At 44.3% G+C, this 17,850-nt stretch overlaps 6 protein-coding genes across 7 annotated transcripts; 3 read left to right on the top strand and 3 right to left on the bottom strand.

Annotated features, from left to right (window-relative positions):
- Positions 1-2,059: 2,059 nt before the first annotated feature.
- Positions 2,060-6,347, bottom strand: dx (deltex E3 ubiquitin ligase). Its single transcript, XM_020956462.2, has 4 exons — positions 5,363-6,347; positions 3,913-5,298; positions 3,706-3,848; positions 2,060-3,634 (listed from the first exon to the last, which is right to left on the bottom strand). The coding sequence occupies exons 1-4, from the start codon at positions 5,858-5,860 to the stop codon at positions 3,334-3,336; spliced, it is 2,328 nt and encodes a 775-aa protein (XP_020812121.2). The 5' UTR covers positions 5,861-6,347; the 3' UTR covers positions 2,060-3,333.
- A 568-nt stretch (positions 6,348-6,915) lies between these two features.
- RpL7A (ribosomal protein L7A) lies at positions 6,916-8,515 on the top strand. The gene is made up of 4 exons (XM_020956508.2): positions 6,916-7,029; positions 7,200-7,323; positions 7,394-7,764; positions 8,093-8,515. Exons 1-4 carry the CDS (start codon positions 7,015-7,017, stop codon positions 8,396-8,398), a joined length of 816 nt encoding a protein of 271 aa, XP_020812167.1. The 5' UTR covers positions 6,916-7,014; the 3' UTR covers positions 8,399-8,515.
- A 720-nt stretch (positions 8,516-9,235) lies between these two features.
- Agxt (Alanine-glyoxylate aminotransferase) lies at positions 9,236-11,962 on the bottom strand. The gene is made up of 3 exons (XM_020956461.2): positions 10,829-11,962; positions 9,552-10,414; positions 9,236-9,478 (listed from the first exon to the last, which is right to left on the bottom strand). Exons 1-3 carry the CDS (start codon positions 10,976-10,978, stop codon positions 9,304-9,306), a joined length of 1,188 nt encoding a protein of 395 aa, XP_020812120.2. The 5' UTR covers positions 10,979-11,962; the 3' UTR covers positions 9,236-9,303.
- Positions 11,963-12,341: 379 nt separating this feature from the next.
- LOC110187098 (uncharacterized) lies at positions 12,342-14,527 on the top strand. 2 transcript variants are annotated; one of them, XM_020956502.2, is made up of 2 exons: positions 12,342-12,555; positions 12,613-14,527. In XM_020956502.2, exons 1-2 carry the CDS (start codon positions 12,497-12,499, stop codon positions 14,093-14,095), a joined length of 1,542 nt encoding a protein of 513 aa, XP_020812161.2. In that variant the 5' UTR covers positions 12,342-12,496; the 3' UTR covers positions 14,096-14,527. The 2 variants fall into 2 exon arrangements, with proteins under 2 accessions (XP_020812161.2, XP_020812163.2); XM_020956504.2 differs by having other exon boundaries at positions 12,357-12,555; positions 12,616-14,527.
- Positions 14,528-14,536: 9 nt separating this feature from the next.
- Positions 14,537-16,229, bottom strand: LOC110187099 (uncharacterized). Its single transcript, XM_020956505.2, has 2 exons — positions 15,746-16,229; positions 14,537-15,674 (listed from the first exon to the last, which is right to left on the bottom strand). The coding sequence occupies exons 1-2, from the start codon at positions 15,848-15,850 to the stop codon at positions 14,787-14,789; spliced, it is 993 nt and encodes a 330-aa protein (XP_020812164.2). The 5' UTR covers positions 15,851-16,229; the 3' UTR covers positions 14,537-14,786.
- Positions 16,082-17,757, top strand: Brms1 (breast cancer metastasis-suppressor 1-like protein). Its single transcript, XM_020956506.2, has 3 exons — positions 16,082-16,677; positions 16,747-16,991; positions 17,094-17,757. The coding sequence occupies exons 1-3, from the start codon at positions 16,488-16,490 to the stop codon at positions 17,433-17,435; spliced, it is 777 nt and encodes a 258-aa protein (XP_020812165.1). The 5' UTR covers positions 16,082-16,487; the 3' UTR covers positions 17,436-17,757.
- Positions 17,758-17,850: the final 93 nt, after the last annotated feature.

The following is a 17,850-nucleotide window of genomic DNA, read 5'->3' as shown; positions in this document are numbered from 1 at the left end:
TCATTGTTTACTAGTGATTAAAGTTAGTTACTGATCATACATACTAACTAGTCATAGATACTTATTGATCATAGTTACTTACTAGTCATAGATAATTACTGATTGGAGTTACTTACTGCTCATAGTTGCTTAATGTTCATTGATACTTATGCTCATAGTTAATTGCTGATCATATTTATTTTTTTTCTTAAAGTTTTCCTATTGTTCCTATAGCGCTATATATATTTTTTTATATATAGTCCACCGATTCTCCATGATCCGAATAATATCCTAGTAAAATTATATAGAAGAATAACTCCATAGTTTCATTGAAATAGCTCGATCTTTGTTCCAAAACAAATCTCGCACATGGGTACATATGATTCCCAACTGGTTCTCACCGCCCCGGAACGAAGTGCCTGCTGCCGGCCACGTCTCAGATATGTGTTGTGTTAAAAAAGTTGCAAGTCATTGTTTACTAGTGATTAAAGTTAGTTACTGATCATACATACTTACTAGTCATAGATACTTATTGATCATAGTTACTTACTAGTCATAGATAATTACTGATTGGTGTTACTTACTGCTCATAGTGGCTTAATGTTCATTGATACTTATGCTCATAGTTAATTGCTGATCATATTTATTTTTTTTCTTAAAGTTTTCCTATTGTTCCTATAGCGCTATATATATTTTTTTATATATAGTCCACCGATTCTCCATGATCCGATTTATATACTAGTAAAATTATAAAGAAGAATAACTCCATAGTTTCATTGAAATAGCTAGATCTTTGTTCCAAAACAAATCTCGCACATGGGTACATATGATTCCCAACTGGTTCTCACCTCCCCGGAACGAAGTGCCTGCTGCCGGCCACATCTCAGATATGTTATGTGTTAAAAAAGTTGCAAGTCATTGTTTACTAGTGATTAAAGTTAGTTACTGATCATGCATACTTACTAGTCATAGATACTTATTGATCATAGTTACTTACTAGTCATAGATAATTACTGATTGGAGTTACTTACTGCTCATAGTTGCTTAATGTTCATTGATACTTACTGCTCATAGTTAATTGCTGATCGTATTTATTTTGTTGGTTAAAGTTTTCCTATTGTTCCTATAGCGCTATATATATTTTTTTATATATAGTCCACCGATTCCCCATGATCCGATTTATATACTAGTAAAATTATATAGGAAAATAACTCCATAGTTTCATTGTAATAGCTTGATCTTTGTTCCAAAACAAATCTCGCACATCTGTGCATATGATTCCCAACTGGTTCTCACCTCCCCGGAACGAAGTGCCTGCTGCCGGCCACGTCTCAGATATGTGTTGTGTTAAAAAAGTTGCAAGTCATTGTTTACTAGTGATTAAAGTTAGTTACTGATCACACATACTTACTAGTCATAGATACTTATTGATCATAGTTACTTACTAGTCATAGATAATTACTGATTGGAGTTACTTACTGCTCATAGTTGCTTAATGTTCATTGATACTTATGCTCATAGTTAATTGCTGATCATATTTATTTTTTTTCTTAAAGTTTTCCTATTGTTCCTATAGCGCTATATATATTTTTTTATATATAGTCCACCGATTCCCCATGATCCGATTTATATACTAGTAAAATTATATAGAAGAATAACTCCATAGTTTCATTGAAATAGCTCGATCTTTGTTCCAAAACAAGTCTCGCACATGGGTACATATGATTCCCAACTGGTTCTCACCTCCCTGGAACGAAGTGCCTGCTGCCGGTCACGTCTCAGATATGTGTTGTGTTAAAAAAGTTGCAAGTCATTGTTTACTAGTGATTAAAGTTAGTTACTGATCATACATACTTACTAGTCATAGATACTTATTGATCATAGTTACTTACTAGTCATTGATACTTGCTGTTCAGAGTTACTTACTGCTCATAGGTACTTAATGTTCATTGATACTTACTGGTCATAGATACTCACTGATCATAGTTAATTACTGATCATAGTTACTTACTAAGTTTCAAGCCTCAGAATTCAAATTCGATATTTACGACTTTCCCTTCCCTAGTATAATAGTACTCTGTTTTCAAGTGATAATGGTATTTATTGTTGGTGGAATTAACAGATATATTCGCAATGAACACTAAAAACTAATCAGTGCTAAATACAACTCTTAGTTCAAAAATCATATCAAATATGGTTGGAAGCGGACGAGACCCGCTAGCTGTCCGTGAATGGTAACTATATGCTATAATCAATATGCTATATGCTATATATATATATATATATGTATATATTGGCGATGTATACGATGTTCGATGATATCAATATGAAAGCAACAAATTTATCAAAAAATGTGTGCAAAAAACGGAATTAAATTATTACAAAAAAAAATATGTATATAAACGAGTGTATGATAAATGTATATGTTGTATATATGTATGTATATATATAGTGGAATATCTGGCTGATCTTATAAGTAAACAGGATCTGAATAATTCAAATTATAAAATCACATCAATGGAAGAGTTCGAATGGCCAAGATGGAAGCTGCATTTGCATCTGCGTTCCTAAAATACTTTCTAAAATACGGTTATGACACCTTACCAAAGACCTTATAATAACAAGATGCATAAGGCCACAGCAATACTTTCTGCTAGTGTAAAAATTGAAAAGTAGATTGTGCTTCCATGATTAAGCAAGTGCGTATGTGTGCGTACAGATTTAGAATGCTTAAAAAGACAAGAGAGCAGCAGCTGGCTCTGCTTTTTAAACAATATTTCAAAAGAGCTTGGAGCCATCTCTAGAGGCAGCAAAAAAATTGCATGGCTTTAATTATATTGCTATTATATGGTCTTTGACCTAAGCTTATCTTAAACATACAGCAGCGCATTCGGCGGATCCTTGAAACCGAAGGAAATGGTCTATATATATCAACAATATACAATACATATCCTACGAAATGAGGAGCGGCCATGATTTTTTGGCACTCGTATTGAATTGGATCCAAGAATCAGGTCTATAATGCCTAAAACTAGTAGGTGTCTTTCTTGGGGCAATTAAAACTATTAACTAAAGCTAAGTTACTCCTACATACTGTTACGAAACACCTTATATATCGGTTTGGAAGAGCGGCGGAAAAAGGAAGCTACTGCAATTGCTATTTGTTTTAGGGTTCGAGCTGCTCGAACGCGCTATACACAAATAAATCTAGCGAAAAAAATATGTAAACGAGAATTGCACACACACTGAGATTATGTAGGAAACTTAACGACTTATGGAAGAGTCCGAACAGGGGAGATATATATATATATATGTTTCGGTGGGTTTCGGAAGCGGCGGAATCCGTGTTATCCTTCAATCCGTAACGCCCAAATGCACCAGCTGTTGCATGGTCCTTTGCAAATATGTGGGATCCGGAAACATATTAAATTGTGTCTTGTGATCCACACTATTCCAGATCACAACATCCTCGCGTCCAGTGGTCACCGAACGACCAATAGAGAACAGCAAACGTCGATCAAAGGCAATCTTAAGGAAGCGCAACACTTTGCGGCCCAGCGGACAATCGGGCAAATAGCAGATCCTTGGAAATCCCACGGCAAAGAAGGCACGACCCGGATGCGGATGCTCGGAGGTCTGTAAACCAGAAGCAATGCTACGACAAAGAGAGAGAGAGAGATGGGTATGTATTATATATGTTTCCATAGAAGGAATATGAAATCTTACTCGTAAACAATCTGTATGGTGTTCTGACCCTCATGTCCCGGTAAATTCTTGCTTATAATGCTCCAGGACATGCTCCCAATGGGCTGATTGCCCACCTTTTCGCCATAAACGATGCCACAGACCGGGCACTCGATAAAGAGGTTCTGAAAGATATATTCCAATTACCAGAAAGATCGGATTAAAAAGAGATGGAAAGCTCTACCGTACCTTGTTCAGTTCATTTTGCTGGGCAATTATCATCCCATTGAGGCACTGCAAATGCATCAAATGCTGGCAACGACTCAGCGATATGGCTGGATTCTGGGCAGAATGAACCAACTCCTCCATGCACATGGGACAGGGCTGAGCATTGGGCCATAGTGGTGGTTCCACCACCTTAACAAAACGCGATATCATATCACTGGCGGGGTCAATTCCCACAATCGAACCGGCGATTGATTGTTGCTGCTGTTGCAGTTGCAATTGTTGCTGTTGTTGTCGCTGCTGCTGCTGCTGTTGCTGTTGTTGTTGTTGCTGCTGCTGTTGCTGCTGCTGCTGCTGCTGTTGTCGCGGGTGCAATGGCAAAGGCGGCGGTACTGGCGCCCTTTCACCCAAAGACGATAAAGGCAGCGATGGCACAAACACCTCATCGCTTCCCAGTGAACAGTCGAGCAGATCATTCACCGAAATGGCAAAATTGCGACTACGCAGACTCTCCTTGCTCTCATGACTGAGGTAAGTGGACACCGTGTCCACACTGGGTCGTCGTCGATGCGATTTCACACTGTTCGTATCGGTGTCCGAGGCACGCGTCCGTGAACGTGATCGATGTGAGCCCATGCGGCTGCTACGCTGCGATTGCAATGATCCCTCCGAGCAGCGGCTGTGATGGCTATTCATGGAGGCCGTCAGCATGTTCTTCGCATGCGAGAAATGGGCATGCGACAGGTGGTTGCCATGATGATGGTTGTGCTGATGCAGGGAGGCCGTTGAAGATGATGAACTGGCGCTGGCTGCCGCTGCCATATTCGAATGCTTGGTGCTGCTACTGCTGCTGAAGATGTTGAGATTATTGAGTATCTGGCGGAGATTGGTTGTGGAGATCTCGCTATGCTTCTTTGGCGGCTTTCTAGGCGCCGTTTGATGATGTGGCTGCTGCTGCTGCTGATGATGATGATGTTGCTGCTGCTGCTGCTGTTGCTGATGATGATGGTGCTGTAACTGATGGAGCTGCTGCTGCTGGTGATGATGTTGCTGCTGCTGCTGCTGCTGCTGATGATGATGCTGCTGCACCTGGTGACTGGTGGGCAGTGGATGCTGCTGTCTAGTCATGGGCACCCTGTGCAGGCTTCCCTTGCTGCCGTCACCCCCCAGCTTGGGCAGAGTGTTGTAGCTGCCCCCGCTGGCCGAGGACGAGCTGCTGCTATTGCTACTGTTGGACTTCAATTGGTTGGCCTGCTGTGGAGTTAGCTTCACCAGCGGATATGGCGCCTGCTGGGTGCGACGAATGCTGCGCATGGGACCGCTGGGCTGGCGCAGCTGAGTGAGATTGCAAAAGTTGATGGTGTAGGGCAGGCCAATGTGGCTGTTGCACAAATCCAACGTTTGCTCGCCCTGGAAGAAAATGTAAACACAAAAGTTAGTAAGAAATCCCTGGAAATAACCTGATCTTGCTTACCCTCGCCCAGGCATCCTCGATAATGCACTGGACATGCATATTATAGGGCCGCCAGTCACTGTTGCTGTCCGCACTGCCGCCGGACCACTCCCACTTGGTGCCCTTGCCCGCCGGCGAGCTGGGCGCATAGAACATCCGTCGTACACCGATGACCGTCAGCAGGCCCGTCTCCGGTGAATCCGCCTCCGACTCTTGGGTCATCGTGCGCACATTCACATAGTATTGCTCCAAACTCGGATCGGCATCGCTCAGCATGACGCGCGTTAGCTTCTTGGCGTGCGCACGCTCCAAATGCTGCGACACCGCCGGCGAATAGGGCAGCCACTTACCGCCGCGCGACTCAAACTCCCAGACGCATACGGCGTGGGTGTGGTTAATGGGCGGCGTGGTGGTGGCGTTGCCCGTTCCAGATGCGCCAGCGCCAGCAACTGTTCCAGGACCGGAACCCGAACAGGGAACATTTCCCCCTGTTCCCGAGGCAGCGCTGCTGGCCATCATCGCTGCTCTCTTTATATCTCTTCTCGCGTTCACTTCATTTCCATTTCCATTTCGATTTCCAATTCCATTTCCATTTCCAGCTTTTCGGTCGCCAGGTCTCCCTGTCTCTGTCGCTCTCGGCTCTCCGCGAAGATGGGCACAAAATAAACAAAGAAATTAAAAATGGTGGCCTGCTGCTGGTGCTGCCTGCGGTGGCAAGTGCATTTCGACTAGCTGCGTTTTCCCCCGCCAAACATTTTCCGCGGCCGTTAATCCGCCACGCACTAGTCGCTCCGTTTAAGTCAGGTTCAGTTTAGCACTCGCGTTTAACAGACACAAATCGGTTTATTTAGCACTTAGCGCAGGCGCAGGAGAAACCTTTATTTTTTTTGTTTGCCCGAATGGCGTTTTCTAAACTGCGATACACATGGCGGATTTTCCCCTCCTGGGCATCTGGTCACTTTTATGCTGAACACGACCGTAAACAGGTGGGAAAATACCAATTCACAATTGGGAAAATACTACAAATGTAGATTAGACTATCGATAATTTCTAAATTGGTATTTATCGAAGTTTATTTAGCGAAAGTGTATTTAGCTATTCATTTTGAATTAGTAAATTTGCTACTTCTTGTATTGAGATATTAGAATATAATCATCTTTTATTACATTTTACCTATTTTTAGTGCTTTCATGTTATTGGTTTCTCAGTGGAACCTTTCGATTTGCCATCAGTTCAGGTTGTTTATTTAAGTAAATTCTTGGGTAGTTGCTATTGGGCCTTGGCCGAACAAAGTTGTATTTTCCAATGCAAAACTGTCTATCAATTCAAAATGATAATTATAATGGCATATAAAAGTATCTATATATTATGTGCAAATTATTTATAATAAAGCCCATTTACTAGCTTTGAGCACTTTAACAGAATATACAAATATATTTTTTTTCTAGCTATTTCTAGCCGATAACCAGCTCGATTTGGCTATACGATATGTGGCAGCGCCGCATGCAGCCCTGCGCTCCAGTGCAACCCTGAGCAGCGCTGCCAAGCAGCCCACTTCCGCCGCTGTCACCATTCCTTTACCTTTTTGACAGGCAGAGACAAAAGCTGGTCTTTCTCGCGACCCGCACAAATCTGCTTTTTTCGGTAGCATCTCTTGATAAAACTGCGTGACAATGGTTGTTAAGAAGGTAAATAACGTTACCGAATCAATGGACTAAACATTTTTCACCAAAATCGGGACAAACGCGAGTGTTTTTGTGTTTTGTTTGGATTACGCTAATGGCGTTGGTGTTGTTTTTGTTTTTGTGCACTATATCAGTGAGAATGAAACTAATGGTGTTGTGTGTGTTTATTGCAGCCCAGGCCAAAGAAGAAGCCAGTGACCAAGAAGGTGGCCCCCGCTCCCCTGGCGGTGAAGAAGCCAGTGGTCAAGAAGGTTGTCAACCAGCTCTTCGAGAAGCGTCCCAAGAACTTTGGCATCGGTAAGTAGCTAACAGTGAGATGAAGCTGGAACCGAGTAGAAGTGTTAATTTCCTCTGCTTGTACCCATAGGCCAGAATGTGCAGCCCAAGCGCGATCTGTCCCGCTTCGTCCGCTGGCCCAAATACATCCGTGTCCAGCGCCAGAAGGCCGTGCTCCAGAAGCGTCTGAAGGTGCCACCACCAATCCACCAGTTCAGCCAGACTCTGGACAAGACCACCGCCGTCAAGCTGTTCAAGCTGCTGGAGAAATACCGCCCGGAGTCGCCGCTGGCCAAGAAGCAGCGCCTGAAGAAGGTGGCTGAGGCCAAGGCCAAGGGCAAGGATGTTGAGCCCAAGAAGAAGCCCAGTTATGTGTCGGCCGGCACCAATACTGTGACGAAGCTCATTGAGCAGAAGAAGGCCCAGCTGGTTGTCATTGCCCACGATGTCGATCCCCTTGAGGTGAGTTATATTAGCATACTTTCAGTTGAAGTCACTACCTACATTTACTCTCCGCTCTTGCAATGATGTAAAACTTTGAATTTCTTCAACCGAAGGGCATATCCCGCTCTTTATTGGGTGAGGAGGCTGCCCATGTGGCAATTTGACAACTGATTTTATTTCCCAAAAGCCAGGTACTTGCTGGGAGCTCTATATATCAAGTTTAGCTTACAGGCAGTACCTAGCTTTAAATTCGGGGAATTGAGAGAACATTTTCCAATCACAACACGTGCTTTTTACCAAATAACCCAAAGACTAATGCCGTTCTATATTGCATTGTATTTTTCAGCTGGTTCTGTTCCTGCCCGCCCTGTGCCGCAAAATGGGCGTGCCCTACTGCATTGTGAAGGGCAAGGCCCGTCTGGGTCGCCTGGTCCGCCGCAAGACCTGCACCACCCTGGCCCTGACCACCGTCGACAACAACGACAAGGCCAACTTCGGCAAGGTTTTGGAGGCTGTCAAGACCAACTTCAACGAGCGTCACGAGGAGATCCGTCGCCACTGGGGCGGTGGCATCCTTGGCTCCAAGAGTCTGGCTCGCATCGCCAAGCTGGAGCGCGCCAAGGCCCGCGAGCTGGCCCAGAAGCAGGGTTAAGCTTAGCCGGAGGCTCGAGGAAGGTGGAGAGACTTGAAGTACACATTGGATGGAAATGATTTGAGCGCCTGTCGTTCTCTGATTTTGAAAACAACAAATAAACATTTAAGTGTACAACTTTTTTTTGTTTTTTTTTCTACGTGTGAGTGTGTGTGAGAGTGCCCTGGTCGATTTGAATTCAGTTCGAATGAAAAGGCGTTCAATAAATCTAAGTTGTATATCCTATATATGACACGTGTTGTTCCCCAATGCTTGGGAAGTGGCTACCAGAAGTTATGCTGCTCCTATCAATGATCCTTCCACAGGATGTGAATGTGAAAACTCCAAGGAAGAGGAATCAAGGAAGTTTTCCTTTTCAAAGAACCCGATTTTTCAGGAAGCCCCTCTATGAAAAATTGTCCCCCAATATATGCGGATTTGTTTGGCTTTCTTGGAAAGTTATTTTCCTGGTTGAAAAATCTTCTGATTGCCTTTAATTACTTGTTTTGTTTTAAATATATTATTATTTTAATCAAAACAAATAGAGTGCGGTCAAAATTCCTTTGATTAATCAGAATTTTATGGTGCTTTTACCAAATAAAAAAGAAAATCAATTTAAAATAGAATTTCCATTGTTTTAAATTCGATATTTCATTTTTTTCAGATTCAGTTAGTCAAATATTTGGGGGAAAAACAAACAAACATATAATATCTCAAGTAATTAATAAAAAAAACAAGAAGAAAACAAAAACAATTGAGACATGCAGCTGCAAGCCACTTTTGTCATCTGGCAACGACTTTCGCCCCTAGTCTGGCAACACCGGCTATCGAATGTTATCGGTAATTCTGTTTTGCACATTTTCATAACATTTTTTCTTTATTAATTAAAAAAAAAACCATTAAAAAAAGAGGAAACAACGTAATTATTATATTTTGGAACGCTCCGTCTTGACCGCCTTAAGCTTGATGCTCTGAATGGCCTCGTTGAGGATGCTGAGGACCATGTCAACGCGCTCCACGGTAGCATTCTCGCCCATTAGTCCAATGCGGAAGACGTGCTCCACCGTGGGTCCCAAGCCGCCGCTGATCTCCACGCTGTACCTGGTAACGGAATGGAATTGGTGGAATTAATGGTGCTATATAGAGATTCGATCCCACTCCAGACGCTACTCACTTGCGCATGGCATACTCGGCCACCTTCTTCCAGTCCACGCCGAACGGCACCTTGATCGTGTTGACCGTGGGCAAGCGCTCCTCCTCCCGTTGCACGAACATCTCTAGGCCCAGCTCCTCGATGCCCAACTGCAGCCGCTTAGAGCACTCCTGATGACGCCGGACGACAGCCTTTAGGCCCAGCGCACAGAAATGGGCCAAGGCCTCGCGCAGGCCGTACAGCAATGTGGACGATATGGTGTGATGATAGATCCTGGGTGTGCCATAGCAGCCCCAGTACTGGCCAATTAACAGGATATCGAAGTAGTACACCTTCGGCTTGGTCTTACGCTTCCGAATGTGGGTCAGAGCGCGCTTACTAAACGAGATCGGTGTGATGCCAGCCGGGCCGCCGAGGGCCTTCTGTGAACCCGTATAGGCCACATCCACCTTCCACTCGTCCATGAGAAACTCAGTGCCTCCCAGCGAGGCCACTGTGTCCACCACCAGGAAGCAATCGTACTTCCGGCACAACTCACCGATTTCACGGATATTCTGCTGAATGACGCCGGTGGAGGAGTCACCCTGGGCAATGAAGAACACTTGCGGTCGGTGGGCCTCGAAGGCGAATGTAAGCTCCTCCCAGCTCAGGGCTCGTCCGAAACTTGCCTCCACATAGTGAACTTCGGCGCCATAGCGACGTGCCATATCTCCAGCTCGATGGCCCCAGACACCGGTTATGCCCATCAGCACAACGTCGCCATCCTGGATAAGGTTGCAGAGGGCCGCCTCCATGCCGCTGTGACCTGCGCCACTGATGCACATGGTGGCATCGTTCAGTGTCTGAAAGATGTACTTGATGCCCTCCTTGACCTCGTCCATAATCTGTGTGGAAGGAAAAATATGGTAAAATTCCATTAATTGAATTTTTAAATATCGAAAGATTTGTATTTGAACTTTAAAATGTTGGTTTCGAAAATAGTCATTTAATTTGTTGGTTTTTTTAACATCAAAATATCAATTTATCGCACAAATGTATGAGGCAGAGTTAAATTAATGATATATTCATCAAATATCAATACGGTTTTGTTATATTTTTATTTCCATGATTAATCTTATTCATTTATTTATGTTTTAATTCAAAATAACAATAATCCAGCAAAGTCAATGTATCTAAGCAAAAACTTCCAATGACTTTGTTTTTAAAATTCTTATATATATTATTATCATTATCGATACTATATTTGAAATACTTTCATTCAGCATCTAATTAACTAATATTTTTGTAGCAAAACCTACCTGCAGGCACTCGGGATGCATATGCCCCAGCACCGGATTGCTCATGGCCTCCAGAACACGATGGGAGCAATTGGAGGGTCCGGGACCCATCAGTGTCTTGCTGGGCACATACAGGTGTCGCTTGAGGACCAGTGGCGGCGGTACTTCCATGGTTTCCCCTTTCTTGTTTCTCTGTTTACGTAACCAGATCTCTGACACAAACACACACTGAGGAGCAGCAGCTGGCTTATCGCTTAATCCGTTGATACAGGTGGAGGAGGGACAGACGGACGCCTTCTAATGTATATGATACTATGGATGAGGTGGCGTTAGCTCTCGCTGAACTGGCTGAGATTCAACTGAAGCGCTGGCCGGGCTGCTGGGCTGCTTTATAGCTCTCCATCGGGATCCGTTCTTATCACCGATGAACGCACTTGAACAAGCGCTCAATGATGCGCTCTCCCCTAGCTTATCACATCGTCAGATCGGGAGCAAATGCGTCGTTGATTACACTGCAATGAATACAAAACGGAAATTTACCACAATGGATTTATATTCAATATCTTAAATCAGCTCAAGAAGGTATACTAGTTATTGACCTACATTTATTTTGTTTTATATTTATATCTATTTTATTATTTTATAATTTGTTAAGGGAACCTTTTTTCCTTGGTGTATTTGCTTCGATTCTTTTAATGGCCTTCGCAAGGTTGGTTCATTGCGAAATTCACCGAAACCTTGGGAATGTGGAGGAGCTGATGCTGGAAGAATCTGCAGAGAGCAGAGAGCACCAAGTTTTAAGAACTCTCAAAATCTATGGATACTGATAAGAGAGATCACAACAACAAGATAGGTTTTACCTCCCTGAAAACTCGGCTTGGGGAATAGACCCCAAAAGGGGTCACAGTTTATGCTAAAAAATATATATACAAATTACTATTTCAAGTGTGGTGAAATTACTAGTTTAAAAATAAGCATAATAACAAGAACAACATCAAAAAATTAATTAATTAATTTGCCAAAAACAGTGAAGCAAGATTATATGGCTTATTATACACTTGGAGGGTCAGAAGCTTAAAACGCATCGAAGGCGTCATTTCCGACCCTATAAATCATATATATTCTTGATCAGCATCAAAAGCAGAACCGATCTAGCCATGTCTGGACAAAAAATATTTTTTTTTAATTTTTATCAAAATTTAATGGTAATTTTAACATTATTCAAAAGTTTTAAAATTGATAAAAATTTTTCTTTATTAAAATTTAAAATGGAGTATGCAGATTTATTAACCTAATAAAAACTAAGATAGGACAACTTTGCGAATTAAAATTAATGCTTTTTTAGCTGAGTTATGGCTTTTTTAAACTTTGACTTATTTGTTACCAGAACTAATATTAATATTAATTAGATATTTGATATAATAATGAGAAACTAACTGTTTTTTGTTTTTAGAAATTTAAAATTAAATAAATGTTATTAATAGAAAGTTTAAATTCAAAATTACAGAGCGCCAAGTAGTCGATGTGACCTGCTGTCATTTCTTAGTCCCATTTGGCCACACTGAAAAGTTGACGTTTTGATGTAAACACAGACCGAGAGTCATTATTTGTATACTTTTAGTGCTGTTCACACCGATTTTGGCTTAATATCATCCAGTATTTGTAAAATAATAGAAGTAGTTTTAAAAAATGGAATTCGACGGGGACAGTGCGGGGTCCATAGAGTCATTTTTCAGTAGGCTGCAGAGGTAAACAAAGGATGACGATGTGCAAGGTTGTAACCCAAACTAAACCCTTCTTTTTAGCAGCGAATCTTCACCACGAAATCTCAGCCAGATATTCGAGGATGACCTCCTGCCAATGCGAAAGGAATCGCGCAACCTGCGCTACCAGCCGGGCGGCCACAGACCCCAGCAGCCGCAGCCGTCATCGACCACGAAGAGCGGTGGTGAAGTGTCCTCGGCGAACGAAAGCGTTGCAGTTGAGCATAAACCCAGCTGTTGGAAGGTTGTATTCGCCAAGGTTGTTAATATCTATAATGACTGCAGGCCCCTGAAGCGGATGGGCCTGGCTCTGACCATGCTCGGCGACAATGAGGCGGTCACCATGATCCTCTACAAGCAGAAGACCCAGATGATGAGCAACACGAAAGTGAAGCCCAGCGGTAGCACCATCTACTTACAGGATCATTATTTGCAATTTTACGACGATAGCAGAAAGTTCTGGAGTTTGCGATTCGTGTACCAGGCGGATGAAGAAGAATTCATCCAGACAATGACCAGGAATGGCTGGCCCCTGGAGCAGCGCATTTCCAACTCTGAGGTTGATGTGAAACAGAACACCTCCAGATCAGAGGATGATGTGGAGCAGCAGCAGCACGCTTCCAGTTCGGAGGACGATGTAAAGCTGCTAAGCGAGAATAACATGGAGCCGCGGAGTGAGCAGAACAAGGACCAGCTGAGGGAGAATCCAGCAGATCGCAGACTTTCCAGAAATATTGACGAACCCCTGGAGCTGCCCCCGCAGCCAAAGCCACGTTCGCGCAACCTTGCCACATTCCAGGAAGAACCAAATCAAAGAACCGTCGTCTGCAGGCACTGCCTATGCCGTTTGGGCTGCGAGGACAGTCAACCGATTTGTGAACAGATTCCCGAGGAGGACGTGATAGTCACACCCATGTCCAGACCCATCGGCAGTACCTGTACCAATACATCAATGGAAAATCAGTGCAGCAGTGCAAACGCTATTGTTAAATTGCAAGCGAAACAAGCCGAGTCCCCCTCCGCCACTCTACTGACCAAGTTCTTGGACACGCATTCGAGTCCAGGAGATATCGCTAAAATGAAGATGCAAAACATTTTCGATGCCATGCAAAGAGTGTCTGATGGTGGCCATCGGAAAAATATTAATGACGCCCAGTACGAAGGTACGCCAAAGCCACAACCCAGGACGACGTCAAAGACTGAGGATGCTGAGGATAGATTGCTGGAGCTGGAGCAGCTCTTGTTGGATGCCAAGAAGGAAAATAGGGAGTTGGTAAAAGAGCTGAAAAGACGCGATGAGGATCTACGTAGTTTCCAAACCTCATCGCTTACGTTGTTGGAAAAGGTGCTAGTCTCTAATGACGATTTAACCGAGAAAAATGCTCGTCTTCTGGACACCGCCATGGGTGACATGAAGGCGACGAAGCAAGTGAATTGCGTCAATTGTGAGCGCTCCGCCCAGGAGATTGCCTTCCTAAAGCGTAAGATAACCGCTCTGGAGCTGGCACTGCGGGAATATGAGTGATGTCAGGTGCGACAATAGCCTTCAATTGTTACAAGTTTATATGTATATAGTTTGTTATGTGTAATCGAAATTTATATTTATTCGGTTGAGATAGAACTGCCTCTGATCGTATGCCCTAAATCCGAAAAATATATATGCAACTCAACTCCCGATATATGCAAAAGCTTATCACTTTGAGATAGCCTGCAATGTAGAAGCACAGTCAAATCATTTTCTTGTTAGCTGCACTCGAGTTCTCCTCTCCGAGATGTTTTCTTATAAGCCGTTCCTCAGAGGTCTTTGTCTTCTAAAAGAGAGTTTCTCTATATCTGCACTATAAAGAACTCAAAAGATAGTTAAGAAATTAAAAACAGTCCTCTATATACAAAACAAAATTCATGAATGCCAAAAATAGGTAATAGTAATAATACCAATGTGTTTCACTTGTACAAACTAATTGACTTTTCTTAGTTTTTGTTTTGTATATTTGCAGATGATACTTTAAACTTAAGATCTAAAAGACATGTCTAGGGTTAAAGGGTGTAGGGTTTGGGGATTCGTTTTGTTTTAAGAAGAATAATCTGAAACTGGAACTGGCAAATCAGGCAGTCTCTAATGGAAGTTTAAGGGGTCATGCGAAAAGCAAACTAATTTATGGAGATAGATAGGAAGCGGAGTTGCTTTGGAACGCAGCTATGTATCCTGATCGTAATCAGTTGGTGCTGCTGTCGCTGAGACTGCTCAGGTAGCTGCCGGCGGTGGGGGCACCAGAGTTGCCAGCGCGATGCCGCTTCCGCTTTACCTTGGTCTTTTTGCGTCGCAGCATGGCCGTGTCCGCTTTCCGCTTATACTTGCCCTGACGTTTCTTTTTCCGGCCATATTCATCGGACTCGCTGGTGCTGGACTCCTCATTGTCGCTGGAATCCGACTCCGAATCGGAATCATTGCCATCCTCATCGCTGCTGCTACTTGTATCTGAATCCGAATCGGTGGAAGAGGAGGAGGACGATGAGGAGGAGTCAGACGAGCTGCTGCTGCTGCTGCTGGTGGAGGGGGAGGATCGTCGTCGCTTTGACTTCTTGCTGGTGCTGCTTGGGTGTTTCCTAGACTTGGTTTTGGCCAGATCGGAGGTGTCCTTTTTATGCTTGTGGCTTTTCTTCTTGCGCTTCTTGTGCCGCTCCGACTTCTTGTCCTTGTCCTTATCCTTCTCGGCTATCTTATGGCTCCGCTTAGAGCTGCTCCTCTTCCGGTCGTGCCCTCTGTCCTTATTCCTCTCTCTCTCCCTGTCCCGCTCCCTTTCGCGTTCCCGTTCTCGCTCTCTCACCTTACTGCGATCACGGTCCCGAACTCGATCACGATGGCCATCCCGCTCTCGGTCCCTTTCCCTGTCGCGCTCTTGCTCCTTGTTCCTGTCGCGCTCCTTCTCTCTAGCCTTATCCTTGTTAACTGTTGTCGTCGCGATCGGCAGCGTTGGCGGTGGCACTTCGGCGCCGCCTTTCAGCTCCTGCGCCCGCAACTCCGTCAGCGGCGTGAGGTAGTCCAGCTCCGAGTCCGAACTGGTGCTCTCCACATCCAGCAGGATCTCCTTGTTGGGGTCCACCTGGTTGGGAAAGATGGATGGGTGGGGTGGGTGTTATTGGCTTCGCTGCCACATGTCCGGCGCTCCCTTACCTTGAGAAAATTGCGGCATTGGTAGGTCAGGTGACCGGCGTAGCCGCACTTCTTGCAGGCAGCCCGCAACGTATCCTTGTTGGCATTGGCCAGCGGGAAGTTCATGGCGTGTGGCAGGGTATCCCCAGACCAGTATAATTGTGTTTTTCGCTAGCGCAGCATTTAATTTTTATTCCAAATTGTAACTTAAGAATTGCCGGTAGGGATGTGCAAAATATATACAATTATATCGATATTTATAATTAAGAAACATATACATTTTTATATTTTCATTGTGTTTTGCTTAAATTCCGAAATATTAACTCGTTTTTCTTATACATTTTGATTTTTTTCAAGGTTTTTTGCTGAATTTATTTACAGGCACGGCTTCAGCTTCAGCTAGTGATGACAAAAAAGTAGTATTTTCTTCTCTCTCACGAGTTGTTTCACGTACTTCCGATAGGAGATACTTTTTTCTTGACGTTCACCACTAATATACACAGCTGTTGCTGGTCGGCCATGATTACTATCGATAAGTTGGTTACTAGACCAAGTTTTTCGCCTTTACCAACACACAATGGCCATTACAACGCTAAACAACACTTTTTTGCTACAGCTCCGAAATTGCTAAAATTCCACGAAATTTAAGTGTTTTTTCAACATTCCTGGAAACTTAGCCTATTTAAATCGACAAGTACCACATAAAGCGTCCACCTGCAGTCCGCGGAACACAGGAAACCCGGATAAATCGAAGCTAAGCAGGATGCCCGTAAAGAACGGCGAATCCGATGGTGAGGGCGACGTTTCTGGTGCCGAATCGGAACACTCAAACTCCAGCCAAGCCCACGATACCTCCGATGAAGAGGAGGCCAATGAGTGCGACTCCGATGACTCCTCGGAGCTGGATGTCAGCGAAATTGAGCGACGTCGGGCGGAACACATCGAAGATTTGTGTAAGCATCAATGGAAGCCCATCCATTCATACATCCCATATCTAATCCGTGGTTTCCTCTATTTTAAAGTGAGCTTGGAGCGCCAGTTTAATACGCTGCGGGAGCAGTACTACTTTGAACGCATCAACCTCATTGAACGTCAGCTGGCGGAAGTTCGTTCCGGCCGTTCCGAGGAGTTTATTCAGCCGCAAAAGGAGCTGGACAAGGTGTTTCGCACCCGCATTGAGGTGGCCGATGTGCTGCGCAGATACCGCCTGCAGAACATCGAGCACAAGTTCCTGTCCGAGGAGCAGGCAGCCGTCCAGCATTTTGAGGTGAGTCCCAAAGCATTTTTGGCGCCAAAAATATATTGGGGGAAGACAGGCAGACCTGCATTAACAACTCCACCTTCTAACGTTTATCCCTATTTTTCACAGAGCGAGAAGCATATGACTGTTGACAATCTGCGCGACGAGCTGGTTGATCGCATCCGTCGCTTGGAGGAGGACCGCCACAATGTAGACATTTCGTGGGCCGATTGGGGCACCGACAAACGCCAGAGCAAGGTGCGCGGCCCGGGGCGTAAAAAGGCAGTGACCGTAACCGGGCCATATGTGGTGTATATGTTGCGCGAGGAGGACATTATGGAGGACTGGACGGTCATACGAAAGGCCCTCAAGCGATCCTCGTCATCGGCAGCGGGAACGGGAACGGTGACGCCCACACCGGGTGGCGTCAGCCTGTCCGGACTGCCAGCAATGGCTGGTGCCAGCGGATAGCGGTGGGGCATGGCTGCTTACGCCCACCTGCGTACCTGACGGCAGAGGAACCTCTGCCACCAGCGGCAGTATAAGTAGAATAGCGATAGCGATATAGCGGAGCTCCCTCCTCGGGCTCGCCCGGACTCGACTAAGTTTATCATCCCCTAAGATCCCTCTCCCTTAGATTTTAGTTGTAAAGCCCACGGAATCCCATGCACGACTCTCATAACCATGTCCCCAAGCCCAAGACGATGTATGTAATTTATGCTAAACGTTAAGTGCTAAATAATAAAGCGACCAGCTAGCCATTGGGGGGCCAGTGTGCGGTCAATTCCAGCGATTTCCCTTCATTATTTATGGAGGAATCCATTAAGATATAATTTTCTTTATCAGATTCGGCATTAGCCTGAATATCCTTGACAAGTTCAGATAA

This window comes from Drosophila serrata, unplaced genomic scaffold (genome assembly GCF_035046125.1).
Source record: "Drosophila serrata isolate PLE 108 unplaced genomic scaffold, ASM3504612v1 contig_36, whole genome shotgun sequence".
In the NCBI taxonomy this organism is placed as follows: domain Eukaryota; kingdom Metazoa; phylum Arthropoda; class Insecta; order Diptera; family Drosophilidae; genus Drosophila; species Drosophila serrata.
Note: the sequence above shows the minus strand (reverse complement) of the source record. Positions and strands in the feature narration are given on the sequence as shown.

What these genes read in the sequence shown, in the direction of transcription:
- dx (XM_020956462.2), bottom strand. Translation starts at nt 5,860, where the DNA reads ATGATGGCCAGCAGCGCTGCCTCGGGAACAGGGGGAAATGTTCCCTGT. An exon ending in AGCAAAATGAACTGAACAAG is followed by an intron (nt 3,849 to 3,912) that starts GTACGGTAGAGC and finishes TATATCTTTCAG; the next exon opens with AACCTCTTTATCGAGTGCCC. An exon ending in ACCATACAGATTGTTTACGA is followed by an intron (nt 3,635 to 3,705) that starts GTAAGATTTCAT and finishes TCTTTGTCGTAG; the next exon opens with CATTGCTTCTGGTTTACAGA.
- RpL7A (XM_020956508.2), top strand. An exon ending in TCCCAAGAACTTTGGCATCG is followed by an intron (nt 7,324 to 7,393) that starts GTAAGTAGCTAA and finishes TTGTACCCATAG; the next exon opens with GCCAGAATGTGCAGCCCAAG. An exon ending in ACGATGTCGATCCCCTTGAG is followed by an intron (nt 7,765 to 8,092) that starts GTGAGTTATATT and finishes TGTATTTTTCAG; the next exon opens with CTGGTTCTGTTCCTGCCCGC.
- Agxt (XM_020956461.2), bottom strand. Translation starts at nt 10,978, where the DNA reads ATGGAAGTACCGCCGCCACTGGTCCTCAAGCGACACCTGTATGTGCCC. An exon ending in TGCATCCCGAGTGCCTGCAG is followed by an intron (nt 10,415 to 10,828) that starts GTAGGTTTTGCT and finishes CCTTCCACACAG; the next exon opens with ATTATGGACGAGGTCAAGGA. An exon ending in GCCGAGTATGCCATGCGCAA is followed by an intron (nt 9,479 to 9,551) that starts GTGAGTAGCGTC and finishes TTCCGTTACCAG; the next exon opens with GTACAGCGTGGAGATCAGCG.
- LOC110187098 (XM_020956502.2), top strand. Translation starts at nt 12,497, where the DNA reads ATGGAATTCGACGGGGACAGTGCGGGGTCCATAGAGTCATTTTTCAGT. An exon ending in TTTTTCAGTAGGCTGCAGAG is followed by an intron (nt 12,556 to 12,612) that starts GTAAACAAAGGA and finishes CCTTCTTTTTAG; the next exon opens with CAGCGAATCTTCACCACGAA.
- LOC110187099 (XM_020956505.2), bottom strand. Translation starts at nt 15,850, where the DNA reads ATGAACTTCCCGCTGGCCAATGCCAACAAGGATACGTTGCGGGCTGCC. An exon ending in AATGCCGCAATTTTCTCAAG is followed by an intron (nt 15,675 to 15,745) that starts GTAAGGGAGCGC and finishes TTTCCCAACCAG; the next exon opens with GTGGACCCCAACAAGGAGAT.
- Brms1 (XM_020956506.2), top strand. Translation starts at nt 16,488, where the DNA reads ATGCCCGTAAAGAACGGCGAATCCGATGGTGAGGGCGACGTTTCTGGT. An exon ending in GGAACACATCGAAGATTTGT is followed by an intron (nt 16,678 to 16,746) that starts GTAAGCATCAAT and finishes TCTATTTTAAAG; the next exon opens with TGAGCTTGGAGCGCCAGTTT. An exon ending in CAGCCGTCCAGCATTTTGAG is followed by an intron (nt 16,992 to 17,093) that starts GTGAGTCCCAAA and finishes TATTTTTCACAG; the next exon opens with AGCGAGAAGCATATGACTGT.